At 44.3% G+C, this 24,906-nt stretch overlaps 1 protein-coding gene across 1 annotated transcript; it reads left to right on the top strand.

Annotated features, from left to right (window-relative positions):
* The first annotated feature begins 28 nt into the window (after nt 1–28).
* Nucleotides 29–24,906, top strand: CACYBP (calcyclin binding protein). Its single transcript, XM_077453206.1, has 6 exons — nt 29–190; nt 7,729–7,939; nt 12,623–12,719; nt 13,472–13,571; nt 13,953–14,047; nt 24,404–24,906. Exons 1-6 carry the CDS (start codon nt 170–172, stop codon nt 24,558–24,560), a joined length of 681 nt encoding a protein of 226 aa, XP_077309332.1. The 5' UTR covers nt 29–169; the 3' UTR covers nt 24,561–24,906.

The raw sequence follows: 24,906 nt of genomic DNA, 5'->3' as shown, positions 1-24,906 counted from the left end.
CTTCGCGCCCAGGCTGCACTGGAGAGAATCTGGTACTTTCTAGAACCGTCACCTGTAGGAAAACCCCAATGAGGGGCGGGGCGAGGAGGGCGTGTGACGTGACGTCAGTGTTAGCGGCGGAAGGGGACCAGAGTACGGTGTGTGGTGTTCGGTTCAGTTATCCTCCGCAATGGACTCTGCTGTACTGGAGGTAAGAGGAGAAGATGGTGTCCATTCATTGAGAGATATAATGTAGAGGGGGAGTGAGTCATGTGTCCTCTCTGAGGTATGTCTCTATGACCAGAGCTGACTGGAGATTCTGGGGTCAGGAACTTGGAACTCCCAGAATTCTATTCCAAGTCATCTGACAGCCCAGGCCTGCACTATGCATGGCATTTAACCACTTAAGGTCCGGAAGATTTCCCCCTTAGTGACCATGCCATTTTTTTTTTTTAGATATGGCACTGCGTTACTTCAACAATTGCGCGGTCGTGCGACGCTGTACCCAAATAAAATTTATGTCTTTTTCCGCCCACAAATAGAGAGAGTTTTCTTTTGGTGGTATTTGATCACCTCTGCAGTTTTTATTTTTTGCTCTATAAAAAAAAAAAAAAAAAAAAAAAAAAAAAATATATATATATATATATATATATATATATATATATATATATATATATATATATATATATATATTTTATATATAGATTATATATATTTTTTTACTTTCTGCTATAATACATATCCCCAAAATATATATAAGAAAACAAATTTCTTCCTCAGTTTAGGCCGATCTATATTTTTTACTTATTTTTGGTAAAAAAAAAAAAAAAAATTGCAATAGGCATATATTAATTGGTTTTGCGCAAAAGTTATCATGTCTACAAAATAGGTGATTATATTTAGGGACTTTTTTAAAAATAGTTTTTACTTATAATGGCGGTGATCTACGATTTCTAGCGGGACTGCAACATCGCTGCGGACAAATCTGACGCCAAATGACACGTTTTGGGAACAGTGACATTATCACATTGATCAGTGCTATAACAACGCACTGATCAATGTATAAATTACACTGGCAAGGAAGGGGTTAACACTATGGGGGCGATCAAGGGGTTAAGTGTGTTCCCTCAGTGTGTTCTAACTGTGTGGGGGATGGGCTACCAGGGACATGACAGAGATTTTTGTTTCCGAACAGAAGATCTCTGGCATGTCCCTTGTCAGAACGGGGATCCGCCTTGTTTACAAAGGCAGATCCCCATTCTGCCTCTGTGTACAGCGATCGTGGGTCTCCGGCGGACATCGATCCCGCCAGACTTGCGGGGAATCGATCACATGCACAGATCGACGTACAATGACGGTGATTTGCGCTATCCAGTCACCTTGCTGCAGTATAGCTGCGGCGGGTGGTCAGGAAGCCGTTAAAGCACTCTGACACCCCAAAAACAAGTAAAATTTTTACTTTGCTATAAAACATATCCAATAAAAAAAATGAAAATATCTAATTTCCTCATCAGTCTAATATGTATTCTGCTACATGTTTTTGGTATAAAAATCACAATAAACCTATATTGATTGGTTTGTGCAAAAGTTATAGTGTCTACAAACTATGGAATAGATTTATTTAAAAATTTTTTTTTTTTTTTACTAGTAATATCGGCGATCAGCGACATATAGCGGGCCTGCGATATTACAGCAGACAAATCCGGGACTAACCAACACTTTTGACACTTTTTAGGGAGCAGTGACACTAATACAGTGATCAGTGATAAGAAATATGCACTGTCACTTTTCTAGTGACACTGGCAGGAAAGGGGTTAACTGTGTGCCTAGCCAATGCTTTCTCACTGTGGAGGAGGTGCTTTTACTATGGGAAGGCAAGGATCTGTGTTTCTGCTTTGCTTTGCAGAAACACAGGATCCATGCCTTCTCTCCCCACAAAACGGCAATCTGCTTGTATATTGTACAATCGGTGGGTGGCGGCAGACATCGATTCCTTGGAACCCGCCGCTAGGCTCCCGCTGTGTGTGAGATCACAGCGGAAGCGGCTCACGGGCGGTGGCAGGTCGTGTACTAGGTATGTGGTATGGCACAGAGCAGCCCCCCTGCCGCAGTATATCTGGTGTGGGCAGTCGGGAATTGGTTAAAGACGAACGCCAGATGACACTTTTTAAAGTGACAATAGGGCTCCATTCACATCTGAGGGTACTGTGAATGAAGGGGGGGGGGGGGGGAAGCATGTTGCTCTTGTGGCGCCTTTCACTGTTAAAGAGGAAGTAAACCCTGATGGGTTTACTTCCTCTTTCATTCCCTGGTAAAGCATCGCATAGTAGTCCATTATGTGTCACTTACCTGACACAGGAGCCAGCAAAGTCACCGCTGTCCCCTGTAGTCCGGCGCATCCATCTTCTCGGTGGGGTCTCGCAGCTCCGCCGCTGTCATTCGGCGAAGCCACGATGACGTCACTCCCACGCATGTGCAGGGAGCCGCCACGCGCGGCATATTTGCCGTTGACGGTGCCGTGCTCAGTGCGCCTGCGCGCCGCTGTCTTTAGGCAAATGTCTCTGAAACCGTGTAGGTTTAGGAGATATTTCTTGGACCTAGAGGTAAGCCTTAATCTAGGCTTACCTTGTAGGTCAAAGTGTGTTGTAAGGATTTACAACCACTTTAAAGAAGAACTATAGGCAAAACGTTTTTGTTTTTGTTTTTCCTTCCCTTGAGCAAGGGAGAATATTAAAGCGGGAGTCCACCGGGACTCCGCATTTTTTTTTTTTTTTTTTTTTTTAAAAGCCAGCAGCTACAAATACTGCAGCTGCTGACTTTTAAAATAGTGACACTTACCTGTCCAGCGCGCCCGCGATGTCGGCACCCGAAGCCGATCTCTAGATCGTCTGTAAGGTGCTGCCGCCGCCATCTTGGGTATGGGAATCAGGAAATGGAGCCTTTCGGCTTCATTTCCCGGTTCCCTACTGTGCATGCGCGAATCGCGCTGCGCAATAAGGACGGTCCCCGCTGCCTCTGGGATCTGTGTGTTTCCCAGCAGGCAGCGGGGCACTTGCGGAAAGGGGCGTAATCTACGCCCCTTTCCGCAGAGAGCTATCCCGGAAGTGGGTGCAGAATACCTGTACTGTACAGGTATCTGCACCCCCTCCCCCCTGAAAGGTGCCAATTGTGGCGCCGGAGGGGGGGAGGGTTCCGATGAGCGGAGGTCCACTTTAGGGTGGACCTCCGCTTTAACCTCCCAGTAATGTTAATTTTAGCATCTGTATTCCATAGCCAAACAGCAAGTGAGAGGAAATCCCTGCAGATTAAAGTGGTTCTTCACCCTAAAGGGGAAGTTCCGCTAATCTGATCCCTCCCCCCCTCCGGTGCCACAATCGGCACCTTTCAGGGGGGAGGGGGGTGCAGTTACCTGGATAATCCAGGTATCTGCACCCACTTCCGGGCAGACCGCCGCAGACCTCCGCAGACGCCCCCCCCCCCGTTGTGTTCTGGGAAACACACAGTTCCCAGGACACAGCGGGGGATCTGAAGAGACGCGCAGCGCGACTCGCGCATGCGCAGTAGGGAACCGGGCAGTGAAGCTGCCATGCTTCACTTCCCGATTCCCTGACGGAGGATGGCGGCGGTGGCAGCAGCGAGACGAGCGATCGCTCGTCATCTGCCGCTGACATCGCTGGACCCTGGGACAGGTAAGTGTGATTTTATTAAAAGTCAGCAGCTGCAATATTAGTAGCTGCTGGCTTTTAATATAATTTTTTTTTAGGTGCGGAACCACTTTAAGACAATTCCTTGGGGGCCCCCCAGGTCACCAGAACTGATGTCCTCATTTGAAGATTTCCCCTCTATTACTTTTCTGGGGACAACACAAAATTTGGGATTTTCTTTTACTTTCACTTTCAGTGTTAATGGTAAACGGGCAAATGGAGACACAGACAGCAATAAAAACTGACAGGTGTTCTAATCCCTCTTCACTCTATCCAAAACTAAAAAAAATGTTCCGCATTTAGTTACAGTTTAAGAAATTTTTTCTTCTTTTTGAAGCGAGACTAAACTTATCTAGCCAAATCTAAGTACCAGTTTAAAAAAAACTGTTCTATCCCCGACACGTGCCAAGAATGCCAACTGTCACATCTGCTTGTGTCCTCAACCAAACTGTCTGGAGTCCTAACTGATCACATGTGCAGCATCATGGCAGTTGCAGGTCACACAGAGGCCAAGATGGCAGCTTCCGTGACTGAAAAGGATAGAAGGGTTTAGTTCAGCTTTAAAGCCGGGTTCACACCGCTGCGATGCGGGAACGCCGCAAATCCGCGGCGTTTTCCCGCATCGCATTACTCCCGCCGGCAGTTCACACTGCCCTATGCGGACGGCTGGGAGTGTCAATGATATGTTAATGACACCCCCAGATCCGTCCGCATATCGCAGTGCGATCTGCCGACTCGCACAGGAATCGGATCGCATGGTGTGAACCCCCAAGCGATCCGATTCTGTTGCGGACCAAAAAAAGGGTCCCGTGCGAATTTAGCCATACTATCTGTATGGCTGAACTCGCATCGCTACGGAGATCGGATATGATTTGCGGTGCGAATCACATCCGGATCTCCCCCCGCAGCAGTGTGAACCCAGCCTAAAGCAGAGTTTAGTGTCACGTTAAAGATGAACTAAATATACAGATTTACACCTGAGGGATCCGCAGCGACAGCTACAGACGCTACTTTTTTAGCTTTATTTTTTTTTTTTTTTTACTTAAGCATTTTTGGAGTGGCACCATTTATTTGAATGGGCCTTACTTCACTCCAAAAACGCTAAAAAAGAAGCTCATGTACCAAATCTTGGCACAGAGCCAGAAGCGTTTACAGTCACGATCTTTTCCGCGATTTGTCGCTAGACAATTTCGGCAAAATCGTACCGCCTTTGGGGTGCCATTAAGAAATAATAGCATCGCAAATGCGTTCCGTGTTTTGCCTTGATTCTTGAATTATGGGCAGAATCGTGGCGCCCATGATCCAGAACACCTAGGTGTGAATGGAGCCTTAATTTTTTCCCAAAATGTTTCTATGAAGGGCATGCTTCTTGTGATAACTGTCACATTTGTCAGTATGCTTATGTCGGCTCCCCACTTGTAAGCCCTCCAATCGTTGGAGTCATACCTGATCACATGTACAGCAGCTAACATAAGCACACCTCTAAGGGCACTTTCACACTGGGGCGGGGGTGGGCATCGGCGGTAAAGCACCGCTATTTTTAGCAGCGCTTTACCGTTGTCTTCGCATTGCTTTTCGGCCACTAGCGGGTTGCTTTAAACCCCTGCTAGTGGCTGAAAAAGGTTAAAGGTGCCACTGCCGTGTCCCTTTGCGGGTGCTTTGGCAGTGCTGCCCATTGATTATCTGCCCATTGATAACCCCCACTAGTGGGCAAATAACACTGCTAAAACGACAATAAATCGGCGCTAAAAATAGTGCCGCTTTACTGCTGACACCCAGGGCGACTCAGTGTGAAAGGGGCCTTAGCACCTGAAAAATGCCTCAGTGTGAAAGTAGCCAAACTAATGGTTTTCATTCAAGGCATTCCCTTAATGGAACTGTTTTGAGGAACCGTTAAGTCAGTGGGTTTAGTTCTGCTTTAGACAGGTACAACTGTTTTTTTTTCCTTTTGCTATAACAATTTTAAATTAATAAATAACAGCTGATCATTTTAAGTACCTGTTTCAATGATAAATGTTTTGTCTCTAAGTGCTCATGCACACGGACGTTTTAAAAAACTGGCTGCAAAGCTAGCTCCGAAGCCTGGAAAAATTGTTGTTAAAAACGTGATTTTTACCGCGTTTTGCATTGGCGTTTTTGCGCGTTTTTGCGCGTTTTTTAGCGTTAAGTAGCGTTTTTTAAGAAACACATCTCTTGGCTATAGCACTCAGAAAACAAAGAAAATATGTTGCGCGTTTATGCGTGTTTTTGCGCGTTTATGCGCGTTTTCCCGCGATTCGCGTTTTTACAGCTCTAGCTCCACGCCACGGAACGCACTGGTCCTGGGTTTTTTTTACAGCTTAAAAACGCCTATGCCATTTGCAGCTCAAAAACGCCTAGGTGGGCATGAAGCCATAGACTAACATGGACAGCCGTTTTTAAGCTGCAAAAAAAGCTCAAAAAAGTGGCTGTAAAAACGTCCGTGTGCATGAGGCCTAACTGTCCCTCTTGTTGTACCGCTTGGTCTGTTAACCTCTTCACGACCACGCTATAACAGAATGACGGCTACAGCGCGGTCGCACATTTCTGGGAGAGCTTCTGTTGATGTCCTCCCATGATTGCACTTGCTGCGCACCCCCTGCAGCGCGCATTGGCAGTGATCTGTGATAGATGAGTTCTTTGGATCCATCTGATCACAGATCAGGGTAAAGAGCCAATCACAGCAGCTCTTTACCATGTGACCAACTGTGTCGAGTTACAGCTGATCACAGTGTAAACAGGATTTGCTGATTATTGGCAGTCCTCTCCCCACGCTGACAACACAAGAGGAGAGCCGGTAAGCGGCAATCCACACGGGGGACATCAGTGATAATCAGGGCACTGAAAGCTTAAAATTGGCCTGGGCAGGAAGGGGGTAAAAGTGTTCGGTATTGAAGTGGTTAAAGAGTCCAGTCCACCCCTGACCCACTTACACTCACCTTCCCAGCATTCCCTCACCACTCAATTTCTCCAGGAGTCAAACCCCTGTAAGCTCCACATCTGAGCTATCACAGGGTTGATGATGTCATCCTCTTCCTCAGGTGACAGTGTTTGGGATTGGTGATTGGGCTGCTTAGTCCTGAGTAGCCATACTCCCCCATACCTGAGTGATGGGGAACGCAGAAAAGTATAAATAGGCGAGCGGTAATCTGGTAAAGTAATCTGACATCTGAGTAATCTGATGTATGTTGGCAGAATGGCACGGGCAGGCATATTGGCGTACAGGTACATCCATTTCTATATGCTACATGTGCTACGCTGGCATGTTCTCGTGTGACGGTCGGGACTCCCGTGAGTCCTGTCGCCTCGATCGCCACGGGGATACCTGCGATCGTCTCACGGGGAGGCTGAACGGGGAGATGCCGCTGTAAACAGCATCTCCCCGTTCTGCCTAGCAACAAGTGATGCTGATCTCTGCTCCTTGTGATTGGAGCAGAGATCAGTGTTCACTCACACAAAGCCCAGCCCCCACGGTTAGTAACACGCCCCTAGGAACACTTAACCCCTACACTGCCACCCCCTGGTTAACCCCTTCACTGCCAGTGTCATTTACACAGGAATCGCTGCATTTATATAGCACTGATTGCTGTATAAATGACAATGGTCCCAAAAATGTCCGATGTGCCTGTCATAATGTCGCAGTCACAATAAAAATCGCTGAAATGATTTCCAGCACTGCCCAAACAGAGGGTCAGGGGTCCTGCATACAAGTTTTAACCACACACAAATAGAAGTAACAACACTGCTATATACTGCTGATGAAAAAAGGTATTTAGCATTTTATATTTACGAAAATAATTGGAATTCCTTGTCCTGTGTACTGTGGGAGACCAGATATAGTGAATGCAGGGTCCTGAGTTTAGTAACACTCGAAATGCATAGAATGCATTAAGATAAAAAACCTTCTGCCTTTAGAACCACTTTAAATGGTAAATTAGCAAGGTGAGCTTTTAGTTGCTATATTCCATATTCCATATTATTTGCACTTATAGGCACTGGAAATAAAATTGTTTTTTTTTCCACCCAGCTTCAGAAGGACCTAGAAGAAGTCAAGCAGCTTTTGGAAAAGGCGACAAGAAAACGAGTACGAGATGTGCTGTTCGTGGAGCAACGCAAACTGGAGACCGAGATCGCTAACAAACAGCAGCAACAAACAGGAGAGTCCATGGAAGTACAGAAGCCATCTGCCATTGTCCCTCCCATGTCCAGCACATATACAGTGAAAATTAGCAACTATGGTGAGCAGAAAGCACATGTTCATTAAAATACACTCTGTCCCTTTCCTTTGTGAGGAACAGGATGCACAAGGCAGGCTGCAGTCATCACAATCACTGTACAAATATGGCATGAGAATGGACCCATAGCTGTAGCCCTATGAGATCTAAACTCATTAGAGGTTTTAGAATGTGTTAAAGTGTAAGTCTAGGCAAAAACTGACTCTAAACCTGCTCTTTGCCACACATAATCTATCTAGCTCTGTAAAGCAAAAATCGCTGTACTTGCCTGTTCTGCAGCCGATCCGGTCCGGTTTCCAGCAGCGGAAGCCGTGTGCAGGAGAGGACCGACAACAGCTGTCAAATAGTTGGGAAGTGATGTAACCCATAAACTTACTATGGGACTTTCGTTGTTGGCTACCTCTTTTGTACACACTGAAGCTGCTGCTGATACTGGGATCGGACCAGATCGGCTGCAGAATAGGCAAGTATAGTGATTTTTGCTTTACAGGGTTAGATTAGGTTTAAAATGTGGCAGAGGCCAGGTTTAGATTATCTACTATAAATGAGGGAATTCTGCTTATGGCAAAAAAACTAAAATAGGTCTTTTAGTATGTGTTGCATATTTTCATGTCATTTTCCTATAATATCAGCATATTATCCTGATTATCATATCTACATACAGGTTTTCTGAAAGTCGGCATTTGCATAGGGCTAGCTCTACTCCACATAGCAGTGCTTATGCCTAGCAATCTTCAGTTAAAGTGGAGTTCCACCCATTTAAAAGTCAGTAGCTACAAAAAGTGTAGCTGCTGACGTTTTAATAAACACTCACCTGTCCCATGGTCCAGCGATGCGGGTGCAGGAAGCCTCGCTCCTCTCCTTCTCCTCTCTGCGGCACTGGCATTCTAAATGTGGGCACACGGCTGTGGCTTCTAGAATGTAGCGGGCATGTACATTGTCCCCTACAACAGGAGGTAATACAGAGGACTACCACAAGGGATTGGATGGCACTCTTAAAACTGAACACTACTCATTAGGCTAATAAGTTTTATAAGAAAATGGTCCCCCAGCTGTTGTTAACCCCTTTGTGCCTAAGGGTAGAACAAATCTTAATGGTTAAGTACAGTTTTGCAACTTTGACATGTGTTAGTAAAACTGTCCATATTGTCACAACTACTCTGTGCATTCAGGTGGAATATACTGTTTTTTTTTTTTTTTTTTTCCAGGGAAAATTGGGCTTTCATTTGGTGGTTAATGGGTAGCTCCTGATTTTTATTTTTTTATATATAATTAGGACTGCGGAAATTAGCGATTAATTCCTCAATTAATCTTTAATTTCTTTGATCATTAGGCTGCCTGCCCTGGGGCCACTTTGGGCCAAGCTGTGGCTGCAGCGCTGCGCTCCGCTCCCTCCTCCATCTCCCTCTGTGTTTCACACTCAGCTCGGAGATACACAGCGGGAGATGCGGGAGACGCAGACTGTAATCCAGGCACAGACACTGACTATGGCGAGGCTGTGATTATGGGCCACGGTGAGGCCAATCGTGAGTTTATGACGTGTGACGTCCTAGCCATGCCCCGATATGGCCGGCTTCGGCCGTTGCCATAACAACAGTGCTAAATCAGCTAAAAGTAGTTAGATCTGTATGTGCATTATAAGTAATCGAAATTAATCGATTTAAAAAAAAAACTATTATATTTCTTACCAATAATACAAATATGCGGCCCCATGGAAAAAAGTCCAGTTTAGTGGGGCCGCATATTTGTGTTGGTTTGAAGGGGTTAAAATGGCTCTGACTGCAGTACTATCAGCCTCTTCAGAACTTTCCTCTTCAGTACCTCATTTTCACCACAAGATGTCCTTCTTGAGCATCATTCAACTCTGAAGACTGAGAACTTGCTGCGAATGCAGGGTGGCAGGGGGTGCCCTTAGGGGGTGTTTGCAATGTGCCCTTCATCAAGGTCCACCCTAAACCAGAGAAGAGACTAAGAAGAAAAGGGCCCAATGTGGCATGTCACCGGCCTGCAGATTTCGGAAATGGGTAAGTATAGTGTGTGTGTGTGTGTGTGTGTGTGTGTGTGTATATGTATAACAGGGCTAGGAAACCTTTTGAGCAGTGTGGCGAAAAATGTTTTTAAAGAAATTGAGTGTGCCGATTTTATAACAAAAAAAGTCAACTTCACATTCTCAATCATGAAAATGATTTTTTTATAAATGCTGTAAACGACTTTAGTAGTGCAAAAATTAACATACTGCGCTGTCATGCCTCAGATCACTGTCCCTCCTGCAAATCTGTTTCACCACTGTACCACCCTGCACATCTGCCCCACCACTGTACCATCCTTTCTTATCTGACCAACCATTGTAACCCCCTTTCTCATCTTCCCCACTACTGAATCTATGATATGATATGTGTGATATGCAGAGTGGTGAAAGGAAGCAGAGATGAGACATATCTACCTGTCCTGGCACACTCATCCTGCTGATCCACCTCTCGCATTCAGCCCACATGCTTGTAAGTGATGTCACACAAGCATGTGTAATGGATGTGCGATGATGAGCTCAGGTCAGTGGGAAAAGCAGTGGGCTTGTGTGCAGGATCATAAGTTGGGCCCCCGCAGCTGAGGAAAAAGTGTGGCGCTCTGCGCCACAGGAAAAGTTTGAGTGTAAATTTCATTGCGCTTAAAGAGGAAGTAAACCCTGATGGGTTTACTTCCTCTTTTTTTTCCTGCAAAGGTAAAGCATAATGGACTACTATGCATCGCATAGTAGCTCATTATGTGTCACTTACCTGACACAGGAGCCAGCGAAGTCGCCGCTGATCCCTGTAGTCCGACGCATCCATCTTGCTGGTGGCGTCTCGCAGCTCCGACCAATGACAGCGGCGAAGCCGCGATGACGTCACTCCCGCGCATGCGCACGGGAGTCGCGTCTCGCAGCTCCGCCTCTGCCATTCGGCGAAGCCGCGATGACATCACTCCCGCGCATGCGCACGGGAGTCGACAAATTAGCCAAATCCATTCTTGGATTTGCCGCATTTAGTGCGCCTGCGCGCCGCAGACAGCGGTGCCCATTTTCGGGCAAATATCTCCTAAACCATATAGGTTTAGGAGATATTGCTTGGACCTACAGGTAAGCCTTAATCTAGGCTTACCTGTAGGTCAAAGTGGTTTGAAGGGGTTTACTTCCTCTTTAATACTGGCTCTGGCTTAAAGGGACAGAGTGCCGGGGTTCAGAAGTAAGTGACATAAAAGTTCAGGAATAATTTCAACAAAGTTCCCAGAAGCTCAACAATAATTCCACAAACTGTCACCTGACTGTGGTTTTCTCAATCACAGTGAAATCTCTTCTTTCTGAGAATGGTAGTGGCAACCGAGCGAATCATCTTCCTTCAGATGGTGGGTGGGGCTAGTAGAACTGTGATTGGCTTTAGCAGTGGCCAATAACAGTCCTCCTGGAAACGGGGAACATTTTCGCCGATATGTTTCGGCTGAAATCTCGATGGATCCCTAGTATTAGTGTCTCACTGATACTTCCCTGCACTGCTCTGCTGATGGGGAGGGAGTAGAGTGCCGGGAAAAGAGGCTTTGTGTGGCTGGGGTTGCCTACCCTTTAATGACGCCTGCATTACAGAGCTAGTCTAAAGCTGCCCATAGACTTTAATTGCTTGCAGACAGCTTACAGCAGATTTACTGTGGCAGAATGGCCTTGCTGCACTGGCTACATCACCCAGCACTTCCTGGGTAGAGGGTACACGCCCGCTGCTCTGGCTGTTCTGTCATTCGCACAAGCCAATGACTTATGGCTGTAACCCACTAATTGGCTGCGCTAATGACAAAAGAGAGCCCTGTGTTGATAAACAACACAGATACAGACAGCAGCGATGTGTTTTTATTTTTTATTTTTCTCCCTGCAAAGAAGGCAGTAAAAACAGTACTAGGTACACAGTTAACTCTGTGTGCCTAACGATGATACTGTATTATATAATACAGTATTATATATTATAATATATAATACTGGCTTCCTGGACAGTATTATGTAGTATTATCACTGTATTAGTGGCACTCAGCATCAGTTAGTGACCGATTGTTTGCTACATTATCGCAGTTGTATCATATAGGTCGCTGATCACTGCCATTACTACATGTAAAAAAAAAAAAAAAAACAGTATATATACACCATATTTTGTAGACGCTATAACTTTCATACAAACCAAAGACATGTAGCAGAATACATACATTTATTTAGAAATTCGATTTTTTTTTATTTTTTTTATTGGATATGTTTTATAGCATAAAGTAAAAAAAAAAGTGAAATAAAAAAAATTATTGGTCTTTTTTTCATTTATATGATAAAACAACTCATTCGTGATCAGTTACCACCAAAAGAAAGCTCTCTGTGTGGAAAAAATTCTATAAATTTTGTTTCGGTAAAGCAAAATGACCAGTTAAAATAGCACAGTAGTACAATGGCTTGGTCATGAAGGGGGTAACATTTTCTGGAGCTGAAGTGGTTAAATCAACCAAATTTCGATCCATCAATGGCCAGCTTATTTTGCATTTTTATGAAATTAATATGATTTAGTTGAATGTAATTTTGACATGTTGGGGTTGATATCCTTCAACTAAGAGGAGTTCATAAATCGAATACTAGTACTGATAACTTATGCACTGTGCCTTTTTTTTTTTTTTTTTTCCCTCCAGGTTGGGATCAATCTGACAAGTTTGTTAAAATCTATATTACTTTGAAGGATGTTCAGAATATTCCAGCTGATAATGTGCAAGTCCAGTTCACAGAAAGGTAAGATAAAGGTGTTTTGATGGTGCTCACGAACAAGAAGTAATTGGAGAGATGATATAATAATGGCCTGGATGGGATGCAGGTGACATGATGTTTACCCAACCTGGACATTTATTATTAAACCTCTTGGCATCCACCGCATGCAAATATGCAGTTTCTCAGCGGATGGGCCTTGGCACTGCATGGGAGAGGGAGTAGGCAGGGCATCATGACATGACCTTTAGGGTAAGGCTCGATTCCCATACAGTCATATCTCAGATTGCGAGTAATACGGTTAAAGAGAGATTTGCAATACGAGAAATATATATATTTTTATTCCTGACTCGATTTGCGAGCGTTGTCTTGCAAAACAGCAGGATTCAAGCCTCTGCAGTGTGCAGTACCGATTTGGCCAGAGGATTCGCATAACATGTGAACCAGATCAGCTTTCAATGGAGCCGGTTCATATATATGTGGGCCAGTTATGGTGCGGATTAAAAGAAAAAGGTTCCTGTGCATTTTTTAGACAGGTTCAGGTGCAGTTTCAGTGTAAAATTTGCACTTGAGTCTCACCTGAACTGTTGATTGGAAACTGCACTAGACTTTGCACCTAAATCAGACCCACATATATGTGAACCCAGCCTAAAGGTCTGCTTTGAAACCCAGACTCGTGATGCTGTATATAATCAGATTATTTTAAATAGAAAAGCAAACTGTACATTGTGTTGTTATTTTAGATATATACTTTAAATTTTTATTTTTTTGTTTTACAGGTCCTTTGATTTATTGGTGAAGGATCTCAATGGGAAGAATCATACCATGACAATAAATAATCTTCTGAAGCCAATCGCACCTGAAAACAGTTCCAGAAAAGTGAGTCTAATTCCTGTTTTCTGTGTAATGCTACTCATTACACTACTCATTACAAAAAATGTTGGCGTATATTTCCAGCTACTCGGAACTCCAGAACTCGGCTTGAATTTGTGATCCTGCAAGAAGTTGTTACTGGACATGACAAAGCTTCTTGAAAACAAGGAGGTTTGTTAATCTGCACTTTGCCTCTAAATCCAGTCACGTCTTTGCAGCCCCCCTTAGATCGGGGAAATCTGTGACTCTAACAACTAAAACAAGCCTAGCGTATTATCTCAAATTGTGCTTGATAATAATGCGCTAGTCTAGTGGCTAGGCTCCCTTTTTTTGAGATTTTGCCATCTAGATTGAATTTCTTCAAATATATTTATTTTCTCTTGGCAGGTGAAGACAGACACTGTACTCCTAATGTTAAGGAAAAAATCTGAAAGCAAATGGGAGTATTTGACGCAAGTTGAGAAACTGACAAAAGAGAAAGAGTGAGTATTACGGCGGAAAAATTCTGAATTATTGGGAATGTTTAACATAAATACAGAAAAATGAAAAACGGGGTTCATTACAATCCACAAAATTCCCAGTTAGGCTGGATTCACACCTATTGCATTTTTAGTATTTTTTGCAGATTTGCACTATTGAACGTGCGCTAAAAATGCATAGGTGTGAATTGGGCCTTAGTGCAGACAAGTATTTCAGTCTAAATTAACCACTTGACCACTGGGCACTTAAACACCCTTAATAACCAGACCAATTTTCAGCTTTCGGTGCTCTCACATTTTGAATGACAATTACTCAGTCATGCAACACTGAAACTATATGAAATTTTTGTCCCTTTTTCACACAAATAGAGCTTTCTTTTGGTGGTATTTAATCACCGCTCGGTTTTTTATTTTTTGTGCTATAAAATAAAAAATACCAAAAATTCGGTAAAAAAAATGTATTTTTCTTTGTTTCTGTTATTAAAATTTAGCAGATTAGTAATTTTTTCTTCATAAATTTTGGACAAAATTTATACTACTACATATCTTTGGTAAAAATAAGTACAAATTGGTGGATATTATTTGGTCTTTGTGAAAGTTATAGAGTCCACAAGCTATGGTGCCAATATCTGAAAATTGATCACACCTGAAGTACTGATGGCCTATTTCAATTCTTGAGACCCTAACATGCCAGAAAAGTACAAATACCCCCCAAATGACCCCTTTTTGGAAAGAAGACATTCCAATGTATTTAGTAAGAGGCATGATGAGTTTTTTGAAGTTGTAATTTTTTCCCACAATTCTTTGCAAAATCAAGATTTTTTTAACTTTTTTTTTTTTTCACAAAATTGTCATATTATCAGTTTATTTCTCACACACAGCATATGCATACCACAAATTACACCCCAAAACACATTCTGCTATTACTCCCGAGTACGGCGATACCACATGTGTGAGACTTTTACACAGCATGGCCACATACAGAGGCCCAACATGCAGGGAGCGCCATCAGGCGTTCTGGAGCACCCAGGACAATTCTGACTTTTCTCTCCTACATGTAAAAATCATAATTTATTTTCTAGAAAATTACATAGAATCCCAAAACATTATATATGTTTTTTTAGCAAACACCCTGGAGAATATAATGGTGGTCATTATCTCGCACGGTATTTGCGCAGCAATTTTTCGAATGCTTTTTTGCGGAAAAAAAACAGTTTTGTGCTTAAAAAAAAAAAACACAGTAAAGTTAGCCCAATTTTTGCATAATGTGAAAGATGAAGTTACGCTGAGTAAATAGATACCTAACATGTCACTCTTCAAAATTGCACATGCTCGTGGAATGGTCCCAAACGGCGCTACTTAAAAAGTAGCCCCATAGGCGACGCTTTAAATTTTTTTTTTTTTTTACTGGTTATATGTTTTGAGTTACAGAGGAGGTCTAGGGCTAGAATTATTGCTCTCGCTCTAACGTTCGCAGCGATACCTCACATGTGTGGTTTGAACACCGTTTTCATATGTGGGCGGGACTTACGTATGCATTCGCTTCTGCATGCGAGCACATGGGGACAGGGGCGCTTTAAAAAAAAAAAAATAATTTTATTGTTCATTTTACTTTATTTTAGTTTGACGTTTTTCTCCCCAAAAATAAATTTTTTGATCACTTTTATTCCTATTACAAGGAGTGTAAACATCCCTTGTAATAGGAATATGGCATGACAGGTCCTCTTTACAGTGAGATATGGGGTCAATAAGACCCCACATCTCACCTCTAAGCTGGGAAGCCTGAAATAAAAAAAATAAAAAAGATTCTGGCTTTGATCGTATTGGCGAGTCGGTAGAAGCACCGGGGGGGGGATGTCTATGGCTGGGTATTGCAGGGTATCTCCGTGTATGGCTGGGTATCTCCGAGTATGGCAATTTATGGCAGGGTATTGCAGAGTATTGGTATTGGCACGGTATTGGCACGGTATTGGCAGGGTATTGGCAGGGTATTGGCAGAGTATTTGCTGGTACTGCAGAGTATTGCACAGTAATTGCAGGGTTACATTTCGGTGAGCAGTGATGTGGGCACTGCAGATGCAGCCCACAGCGCTGCTGACACCGATCTCTTCCCCCTCCGCTGTACCGATCGGTACAGAGAGGGGGAGGGAGGAACCGGCATCATAACATGACGCCGGCTTGTTTACAAGTGATCACTCCATCATTTGACGGAGCGATCACGTGGTAAACGGCCGCGATGAGCCGTTTGGACCCGGCGGTCACGGATGCTCTCGAGTGCGCGCCCCAGGGGGTACGCGAGAGCGGAATTCTGGGAGGACGTCATATGACGGCCTCCCAGAGTTAAACCACCGCCCTGTAGCCGTCATTCGGCTATGGGCCGGTCGTTAAGTGGTTAAATGTGCGTAAGACTTCTGTGAGTGTTTAAAGTGGTATCGACCCCTTCACGCTGACCGTATGGAAATATGCGGCCTTGGATTGAAGAGGCTGTACCGGGGCGATCTCCTGTCCCACCGAGAGGCTCGAGCAACCAACCGACACGTCCGCCGGCTGGCCAAAGGCCCGAAAGAAGCCGGAATCGGCTTAGATCGGGTCTCAGATCTAGTAACCCAGAAGCGATGTCATGACATCACTTCTGGTTTACTCGGATGCCAATGGTGCTGATTTTAAAAATAATAATAATTTTTCCCAAGTGTTCTTCCAGGACAGCCCTTGAGAGATGGAGCTCCTCCCATCGACCCAGGAAACACATTGCCACAGTTCAAAAGGCGGTCCCTCAGGTCCCTGGTCAGTCATTTGTGTTTCCTCCGTCGGAGGAACATGTTGCCAGGAACCTGAAGGCCCCTCTCAGGGGCTGCCTGAGAACCTGTAGCCATGAGGGACCGGGTCCTATTCCTTGGCTGCAGTTTTGGGTCCATACCTTTTTTAAACGGCTCGGGTACCGTCCAGCTGATTCGGAGCAGACCCGTTACCCTCCTCCTTCCAGTGCCGAGGTGGCCAGGGGCAGAATGGCGCTGGTTTCCCCCAGGAGCGGTGAGTGGAACCTCCATCTCAGCTCCTTGTTGCGGTGGGGTCGGAGACGCCGAGCGTCACTTCCGGCGGAACCGCGTCATCACTGCGTGCCGAGACTTCCGGTTCCGGGTCTCTAAAGGTACAAGGAGGAGAGGGAGAGCCAGCGCTGTGCCTGTGAAGCCCGACCAGCGTCCAGCAATACCGGACTAGCGGCGGGATCGGGAGCATCAGAGGGGGACCATGGAGGCTATTCCCCAGGATACTCCGGCGGAGACAGGCACCAGCCAATCCCAGGTAGGCTGCTGGGCATGCTATTACTCTGGTGGAGTGGTGGTGTTTGTAGGCTGGGTCCTGTAGTGCCCCACGGTGGCGGTTTACTCACAGTGAGATTGTTTGCACTTGGTGATTGAAGGAGGGACATGGGGCTGACGCTAAGAAATCCTTTGTCTTCTTATTTCAGGCTAAAGATATCCCAAGGGAAGACAAGACAGGCCGCAAAAAGTGTCCTAATTGTGGGAATAGGTTGTCCTCTGGCTCTAACAAAGCCCTATGCAAGCAATGCATTGCAAGCTTGCTTAAATCTGAGGCAGATTCCCCTTTAGCAAAGTTTTTGGGCTCCTTTAAAGAGGAAATGGCGTCGACCTTTAAGTCCCTCCGGGAGTTAATCACTGACGTGGGATCAGCTGCAGCTGCCTCCACGAGTAAAGCAACTATAATCTCTTCCTCACCATGCCTTACAACACCCAGCTCAGGGGAGCCCCGTATGATCAGGGAGCCTAGCCCCACGTTGATTAGCCCCGATTCCTCTGACACTGACTCGGGTCAGGAAGAGGATCAAGTAACATCCAAAGCCTCAAAGTATAGATTGTCTCTTGAGGAAGTAGATGAGCTAATGGGGGCTATCTATGATACGCTGGAAATTGAGGAGGAAGAAACTCAGTTATCTAGACATGATCAAATGTATGAGGCTCTGGGGAAAAAGAAAGCAAGGGTAGGGGGGAGCTTCTGAAATCCTTCCCTATGCTTTTTAAGGCCACCAGTTTCATCTCTGACGCCTCCACGGACTCCGTAAAATTTGCGGCTAAGTCAGCAGCACTTTCAGTGGCAGCAAGGAGGTCAGTATGGATGAAAACCTGGGGGGGAGACACGGCGTCTAAGACCCGCCTGTGCAGCGTCCCTTTTACAGGAGACTTAGTCTTCGGGCCTGAATTAGACTCCGCCTTAGAAAGGACGGCGGATAAAAAGAAAACCTTTCCCGCAAAAAAGAAAAATTTTCAAAGAAAAATTTTTCGTCCCTTTAAAGAACCCTCTAAACCAGAGAAGAGTTCAATCCCCAAAAAACATTGGTCGGGGCATAAAGGGAAAGGAAAAGGGGGCATACTGTTTAGCCGCCCCAATCAGGATCCCAAACCCCAGTGATGCCAGGGTCCCTGTGGGAGGAAGATTAAGCCAATTCCTTCCACAATGGGAAGAGACAACTTCAAACGAATTTGTCTTAAACATAATAAAAAGGGGTCATGCGCTGGAGTTTCACAGCCGCCCTCCTTCAAAGTTTGTAGTGACAAAACTTCCAAATCACTCAGAAAAGGCCAGGGCCTTACCCTTACTGATAGGGGAGATGGTGGATCAAGAAGTATTGACACCAGTCCCTATACAGGAACAAGGAGACGGTTATTACTCTCACATTTTTGTAGTAAAAAAGCCGTCAGGAAGATTCAGATTAATTATGAATCTCCGACCATTGAATCGCTCCATCCGTTACAAGAGATTTCGGATGGAGTCCATTTACTCCATAAAGAATCTCCTGCAGAAAGAGATGTTTATGGCTACCCTGGATTTAAGGGATGCTTATCTGCATATTCCAATAAAGGAGGAATGCCAGAAATTCCTTCGAATGGCAGTACAGATAGACACAAGGGTTTACCACTTTCAGTGCCGAGCGCTTCCCTTCGGTCTGTCATCCTCCCCAAGAATCTTTACCAAAGTTCTCGGAGAGGCTTTAGTTCCACTGAGGCTTCAGTCAGTCTCAATTATTCCCTACCTAGACGATCTACTCCTAACAGCACGCTCGGAGAGTCGTCTTTCTCAGGATCTGGAGTTGACTCAACTCAGCCTGAGTCGGTTAGGGTGGATTGTCAGCCAGGAGAAATCCAAGACAACCCCAACACAGGAGATTCTGTACCTGGGTTACTGGATCAAGTCAGTAGATCAAAAAATTATACTGCCGGAAGAAAAGATTTTGAATCTGTGGCAGAGAATATCTTTTCTTCAATGCAGCCCCAAATGTACAGTGAGGGAAGTAATGTCGGTCTTAGGTCTTATGACAGCAGCCATTCCAGCCGTACAATGGGCCAGGTTCCACCAAAGAGACCTTCAGGGGTTTCTGCTAGAACAATTAAGGGGCAGAGATCTGGAGGAGGAAGTTTTGATCCCCTCAAGGATAAAACACTCCCTCTGGTGGTGGAAGGACAGGGAGAACCTGAACAAAGGGGTTCATTGGGTCCTTCCTATCACTTCAACACTGACAACAGATGCGAGCAGTTGGGGCTGGGGAGCCCACCTCGGCTCAAGCTGGGTCCAGGACAAGTGGACCCCGGAAGAGAAATGTTTCTCTTCCAACTGGAAAGAGCTAACAGCAATCCTGAGAGCGGTCTTAGCCTTTCACCCCACAATACAGGGTCACCATCTACAAGTCCGTTCAGACAATATGACGGCTGTAGCATACATAAACAAACAGGGAGGTACCAAAAGTCCTCGTTTGATGGTAGTAGCCAGACGCATTTTCCAGTGGGCAGAAGCCAATCTGGAATCCATTTCTGCAGTCCACCTGAAAGGGGAGCTGAACAACACGGCGGACTTCTTGAGTCGACAAAAGATTTCGAACCAAGAATGGTCCTTACACCCAGAGGCATTCAATCTCATAACAAATCACTGGGGAAAACCAGAGGTAGACCTTTTTGCGAACAAAAACAATGCAAAGGTTCCAAATTTTTTCTCGCTAAACCCAGGAGATCGGCCCCTGGCTGTAGATGCCTTGCAAGCTCCATGGTCTTTCAGTCTGGCGTATGCTTTTCCCCCTCTTCATCTCATTCCGAGGGTCCTAGCAAGATTCCTCAAGGAAAAAACCTGTTTGATTCTAGTAGCACCGTTTTGGCCCAGGAGACCATGGTTCACAACGTTACTACAATTGACAGATTGTCCACCTCTAAGGCTTCCCTACAGACAGGACCTCCTGTCGCAGGGACCTCTTTACCATCCACAGGTCGCCACACTGAAGCTTTCGGCGTGGTTACTGAGGAGGAAATCTTAAAGAGTAAGGGCCTGACAGATGAGGTAATTGCGACCTTACTACAGAGTCGCAAACCAGTCACGAGGGCTATTTACAAAAAAGTCTGGCAAAAATTTAATAGCTGGTTGAATATCCGTGACATAAACACGGCTAATATTCTACAGTTTTTACAGGAAGGTGTAAACAAGGGTTTAACCCTAAGTACCATTAAGGTACAGATAGCTGCCTTAAGTGTGTACTTAGATGAACGTTTACAGGAAAATCCTTTTGTCGCTAGATTCTGTAAGGCAGTCGCTAGACGCAAGCCAGTCAGAGTCACCAAAGTCCCATCCTGGGATTTAGCAGTTGTACTAAAAGCTTTCTTGGGGTCACCCTTTGAGCCTATCTCGGAGGCCTCCTTAAGGCTTGTTACATTTAAGACAGTTCTCCTGGTGGCAATCACTTCAGCCCGTAGGGTCAGTGAAATCCAAGCCCTTTCCATCAGGGAACCTTTTTTACAGATCCTAGAAGACAGAGTCATTCTAAAGACAGACCCTGGGTTCTTACCAAAGGTAGCATCTAGCTTCCATAGGTCCCAAGATATTGTCCTTCCCTCATTTTGTCAAAATGCAGCAAATGAGAAAGAGGAACGTTTTCATTTATTGGATGTGAGGAGGTGTGTTCTAGAATACCTTAAAGTAACAAATCCATTCAGAATTTCAGACTCCCTTTTTGTCCTTTTCTCCGGACAGCGTATGGGACAGAAAGCTTCAAAAGTAACCATAGCTAGATGGATTAGGCTAGCTATAGCAGAGGGGTATAAGGCCTTGAATAGAGATCCTCCTGAGGGTGTTAAAGCTCACTCCACAAGAGCGTTGTCTGCATCCTGGGCAGAAAGAGCTGGTGCCACCCCGGAGCAGGTATGTAAAGCAGCCACATGGTCAAGCTTTTCCACCTTTACAAGGCATTACCGACTGGACTTAATGTCTAGTCAGGATCAGGCCTTTGGGAGGAAAGTCCTCCAGGCCGTGGTCCCCCCCTAATCTGGTAAGTACTTGGGGATCCTCTCAAGGGCTGTCCTGGAAGAACACTTGGGAAAACTGGAGTTAGTACTTACCGGTAACTCCTTTTCCGGTGGTCTTCCAGGACAGCACGATCCCACCCTTTATTTGATTATAATGATGTACTAATGTTATTACCTGTTATGGTTTATATGTTTTTCAGTTCCATCCTTCGGTTCTTGGTGAATGACTGACCAGGGACCTGAGGGACCGCCTTTTGAACTGTGGCAATGTGTTTCCTGGGTCGATGGGAGGAGCTCCATCTCTCAAGGGCTGTCCTGGAAGACCACCGGAAAAGGAGTTACCGGTAAGTACTAACTCCAGTTTTTAGTTCACGAAAGTGTATTTTTTTTCCAAAAAATTGCATGTGACCGCTGCTTAAATACCGCGTGACAGAAAAAATTGGAATCATCAGCAATTTATTCTCTAGGGCAGGGATATGCAATTAGCGGACCTCCAGCTGTTGCAGAACTACAAGTCCCATGAGGCATAGCAAGACTCTGACAGCCACAAGCATTACACCCACACCCAGAGGCAGAGGCATGATGGGACTTGTAGTTTTGCAGAAACGCTAATTGCAGATCCCTGCTCTAGGGTCTCTGCTAAAAAAAAAAACGTATATAAATATTTGGGGGTTCTAAGTAATTTTTTAGCAAACAAATACAGATTTTAACAAATGTCAGAAAAAGGCTTAGGCATGAAAGGGTTAAACCAAAAAGTAAATATTTATTATATTGCAGCTTACCAATTCTTGGATGTGGTGGCTGCGTTTTAGTTATTTTTTTTTTTTTTAAGCCTGGTGCTCAAGTTAATAAGTCTGTTGTTTTTCATCAGAACAAGCTGTCCTGCAGATGTAGCAGGTATTGGGTTGGTGCAAACTATGAAATATTGACAGGGGTGCTTACAGTGATTAATTTTAAACCAAAAGGGAAAAAAAAACTGTTTGCTGTAACTGCTTAAAACATATTAGTTAGAATTTGGCTTCAATTTGTTAGATATACTAGCAGATTTAGATACCCTAACACTACACACACGTACACACACACTACCTCAAGTAAACAGTGCTGCTGTCAAAAAGGTGTCTTTTTATTTTTTTTTTTCCTTTTGTCCAGAGTGTAGGCACTCATGATACATGAGGTGTGTTACTGGCCACATCAGAAAGCAGAGGGGAAAAAGCCCCCAAAAAATAAAAGTGCAGCCACCACATCTAACATTTTGTTACTCCTGTTCAGTGGACAACTGTCTAAGAGGCCCCCCACTTTCCAATATTTCCTCTAACTTCCTGTTGTCTCTGGGGCAGGAAGTAAAGAGAAATTAAATGTTTTCTCTGATAATGACAGCAGTGGGGGCAGCTTAGAGGAAGAACGAGCTCCTAAATGGCAGGACACCAGTGGTCCGGATGGGACAGCAACTTGATCCGAATCTGGACCATGGTCTGCCATCTACTGACGCCTGTTATAGAGAGTAGAAACACATGTAGGGCTTTCCTTTTGTGAATAAAGTTGTTCCAAAAGAGTGTGCTTCCTGTGGAGGGGACCCCCTCTTTCACTGTGTTGGGTTGTAATCTCTCTAGCAGAGGTTTTAAATTCTTCTTTAACCCTTCACCTTTCATTGAGAAGCTACACTTGGGCCTCATTAATGTCTGCTAAATGGCGCATATTGATATTTGCCAAGCATCACCCAAATACTTGGGCTAAATACTACATAGGTGCTCAGATTGGGGAATTTGAGGCTAGAATACATATCTATGCTCTGTAAAGCTACATATTTTAATAAATGTGGGAAATATACTGGCTACTTTGCAGGAAGAGCTTCACGATTCTGGCCAAAATGAGAATCAAAATTTTTTTTTTCTTAGAATAAAAAGATCACGATTCTCGTGGCGTAAAATCTGGGGCTAACTTTACTGGTTAGTTTTTTTAAATTCATTAAAGTGTAATTTTTTTTCCCCAAAAATGTTGCTACGCAAATACAGTGCGACTTAATATATTTCAACAACCAACATTTTTATTCTCTAGGGTGTCTACCAAAAAAAATTGAATTTTTGGGGGTCCTAAGTCATTTTCTAGCAAACAAAAAAAATGATTTTAACTTGAAACCAACAAATGTCAGAAAAAAGGTGGTTAAACTTCCCTCATACACACACCAAAGTGTATTCCTTTGATCTAAAGGACAAATCATTACAATGTTTATACTTAAATTCCACTGCTAAAGAATGTTGTGATTTCTTGGCCAACTGCCCGTTTTTTTTTTTTTCCCTTTCTTTTGAGGCTGGCTTCAGCAGAGCAGAGAGAATTCTCTGCATAGAAAGAATCTGGAAATACTTTGACGAGATAGCAACGGGGAAAAAATTGTGATAATGATTAATTGTGCAGCTCTATTTGCAGAGTTGGGTTTTTACAAAATATGTGGTAATTTCTTACCCCGTGTGTGTTTGGGTGACACTTGATTTAGTTCTTTAGGCAATCGCATTTTTGTACGTTTTGATGCTTTTTTATTTGTGAGACCCAATGCCGACTTAAAGCATTAGAGCGTTGGTAAACCTCCATTAATGGGGGGAAAATAAATAAATAAATAAAAATCCACCGCAAGGCAATATCATAATGTGCTAGTATACACGCATTGCGTACTAGCACATTATGAGAGACTTGCCTTAGAACAAAACCCTCCAGCACCACAATGTCTCCACTGAGAGGGCTGACTTCTTCCTCTGGTCTTCCTTCCGGGGTTGTGTCCTCCAGGTACATGAGTGGCCAGGGTGCAGTGATGTCACTCCCGCACATGTGCACTGGAGCTGCCGTTTATGGCACAGGCTCTGAAGGTCCAGTAACGTCGCCATCTGCATGTGCTCTAACTATCCTAAACTGTGCAAGTTTAGGAGATTTTCACAGTACCTACAGGTAAGCTTTACTATAGGCTTACCTGTAGTTACAAGTGGTAGTACAGAATTCACTACCTCTACAGGCTATATAATACCCATTACACTTGTCCATTCAATTACCATTTTTTTTTTCCCTTTAGCAAACCCCCAATGGACACAGATGGAGACCCCAGTGCTGGTCTTATGAATGTTTTAAAGAAAATATATGACGACGGAGATGATGAGATGAAGAGGACACTAAACAAAGCCTGGGTGGAATCGCGGGAAAAGCAGATGAAGGGTGACATGGATTTCTGAAATTCTTCTTGTCCCTTTCGCCTTAAAAGAAAGTTCCTAGCCCAGGGATCGGCCTTGCTTTAACAGTAGAGTTGATCTCTACAATGTCCATTGTTTACAGTTAAATTGCTTCCCAGCATGCAACGCTATGCTGTTGAGAAATACCTTTCTCATTGGACTTTCAAATGCAACAAAAACACTTCCGGCAGTTTGTTCTAGAACGTTGACCCGTGTATTTTTACCATTTTAGATCCTCGCTTTAAGACTCGTCTGAAAACTGCAGAGATGATGTCATGAATTTATTTTGAAGTATTTGTAAATGTCTAAAATGTGTTTTTGTTTTGTATATTAAACTCTGCCAAACACA

The sequence above is a fragment of the Lithobates pipiens genome, unplaced genomic scaffold (genome assembly GCF_037356315.1).
Source record: "Lithobates pipiens isolate NorthernLeopardFrog02 unplaced genomic scaffold, aLitPip1_a1.2 Scaffold_23, whole genome shotgun sequence".
Taxonomy (NCBI): Eukaryota; Metazoa; Chordata; class Amphibia; order Anura; family Ranidae; genus Lithobates; species Lithobates pipiens.
This window is presented reverse-complemented; position numbering and strand designations above follow the sequence as displayed.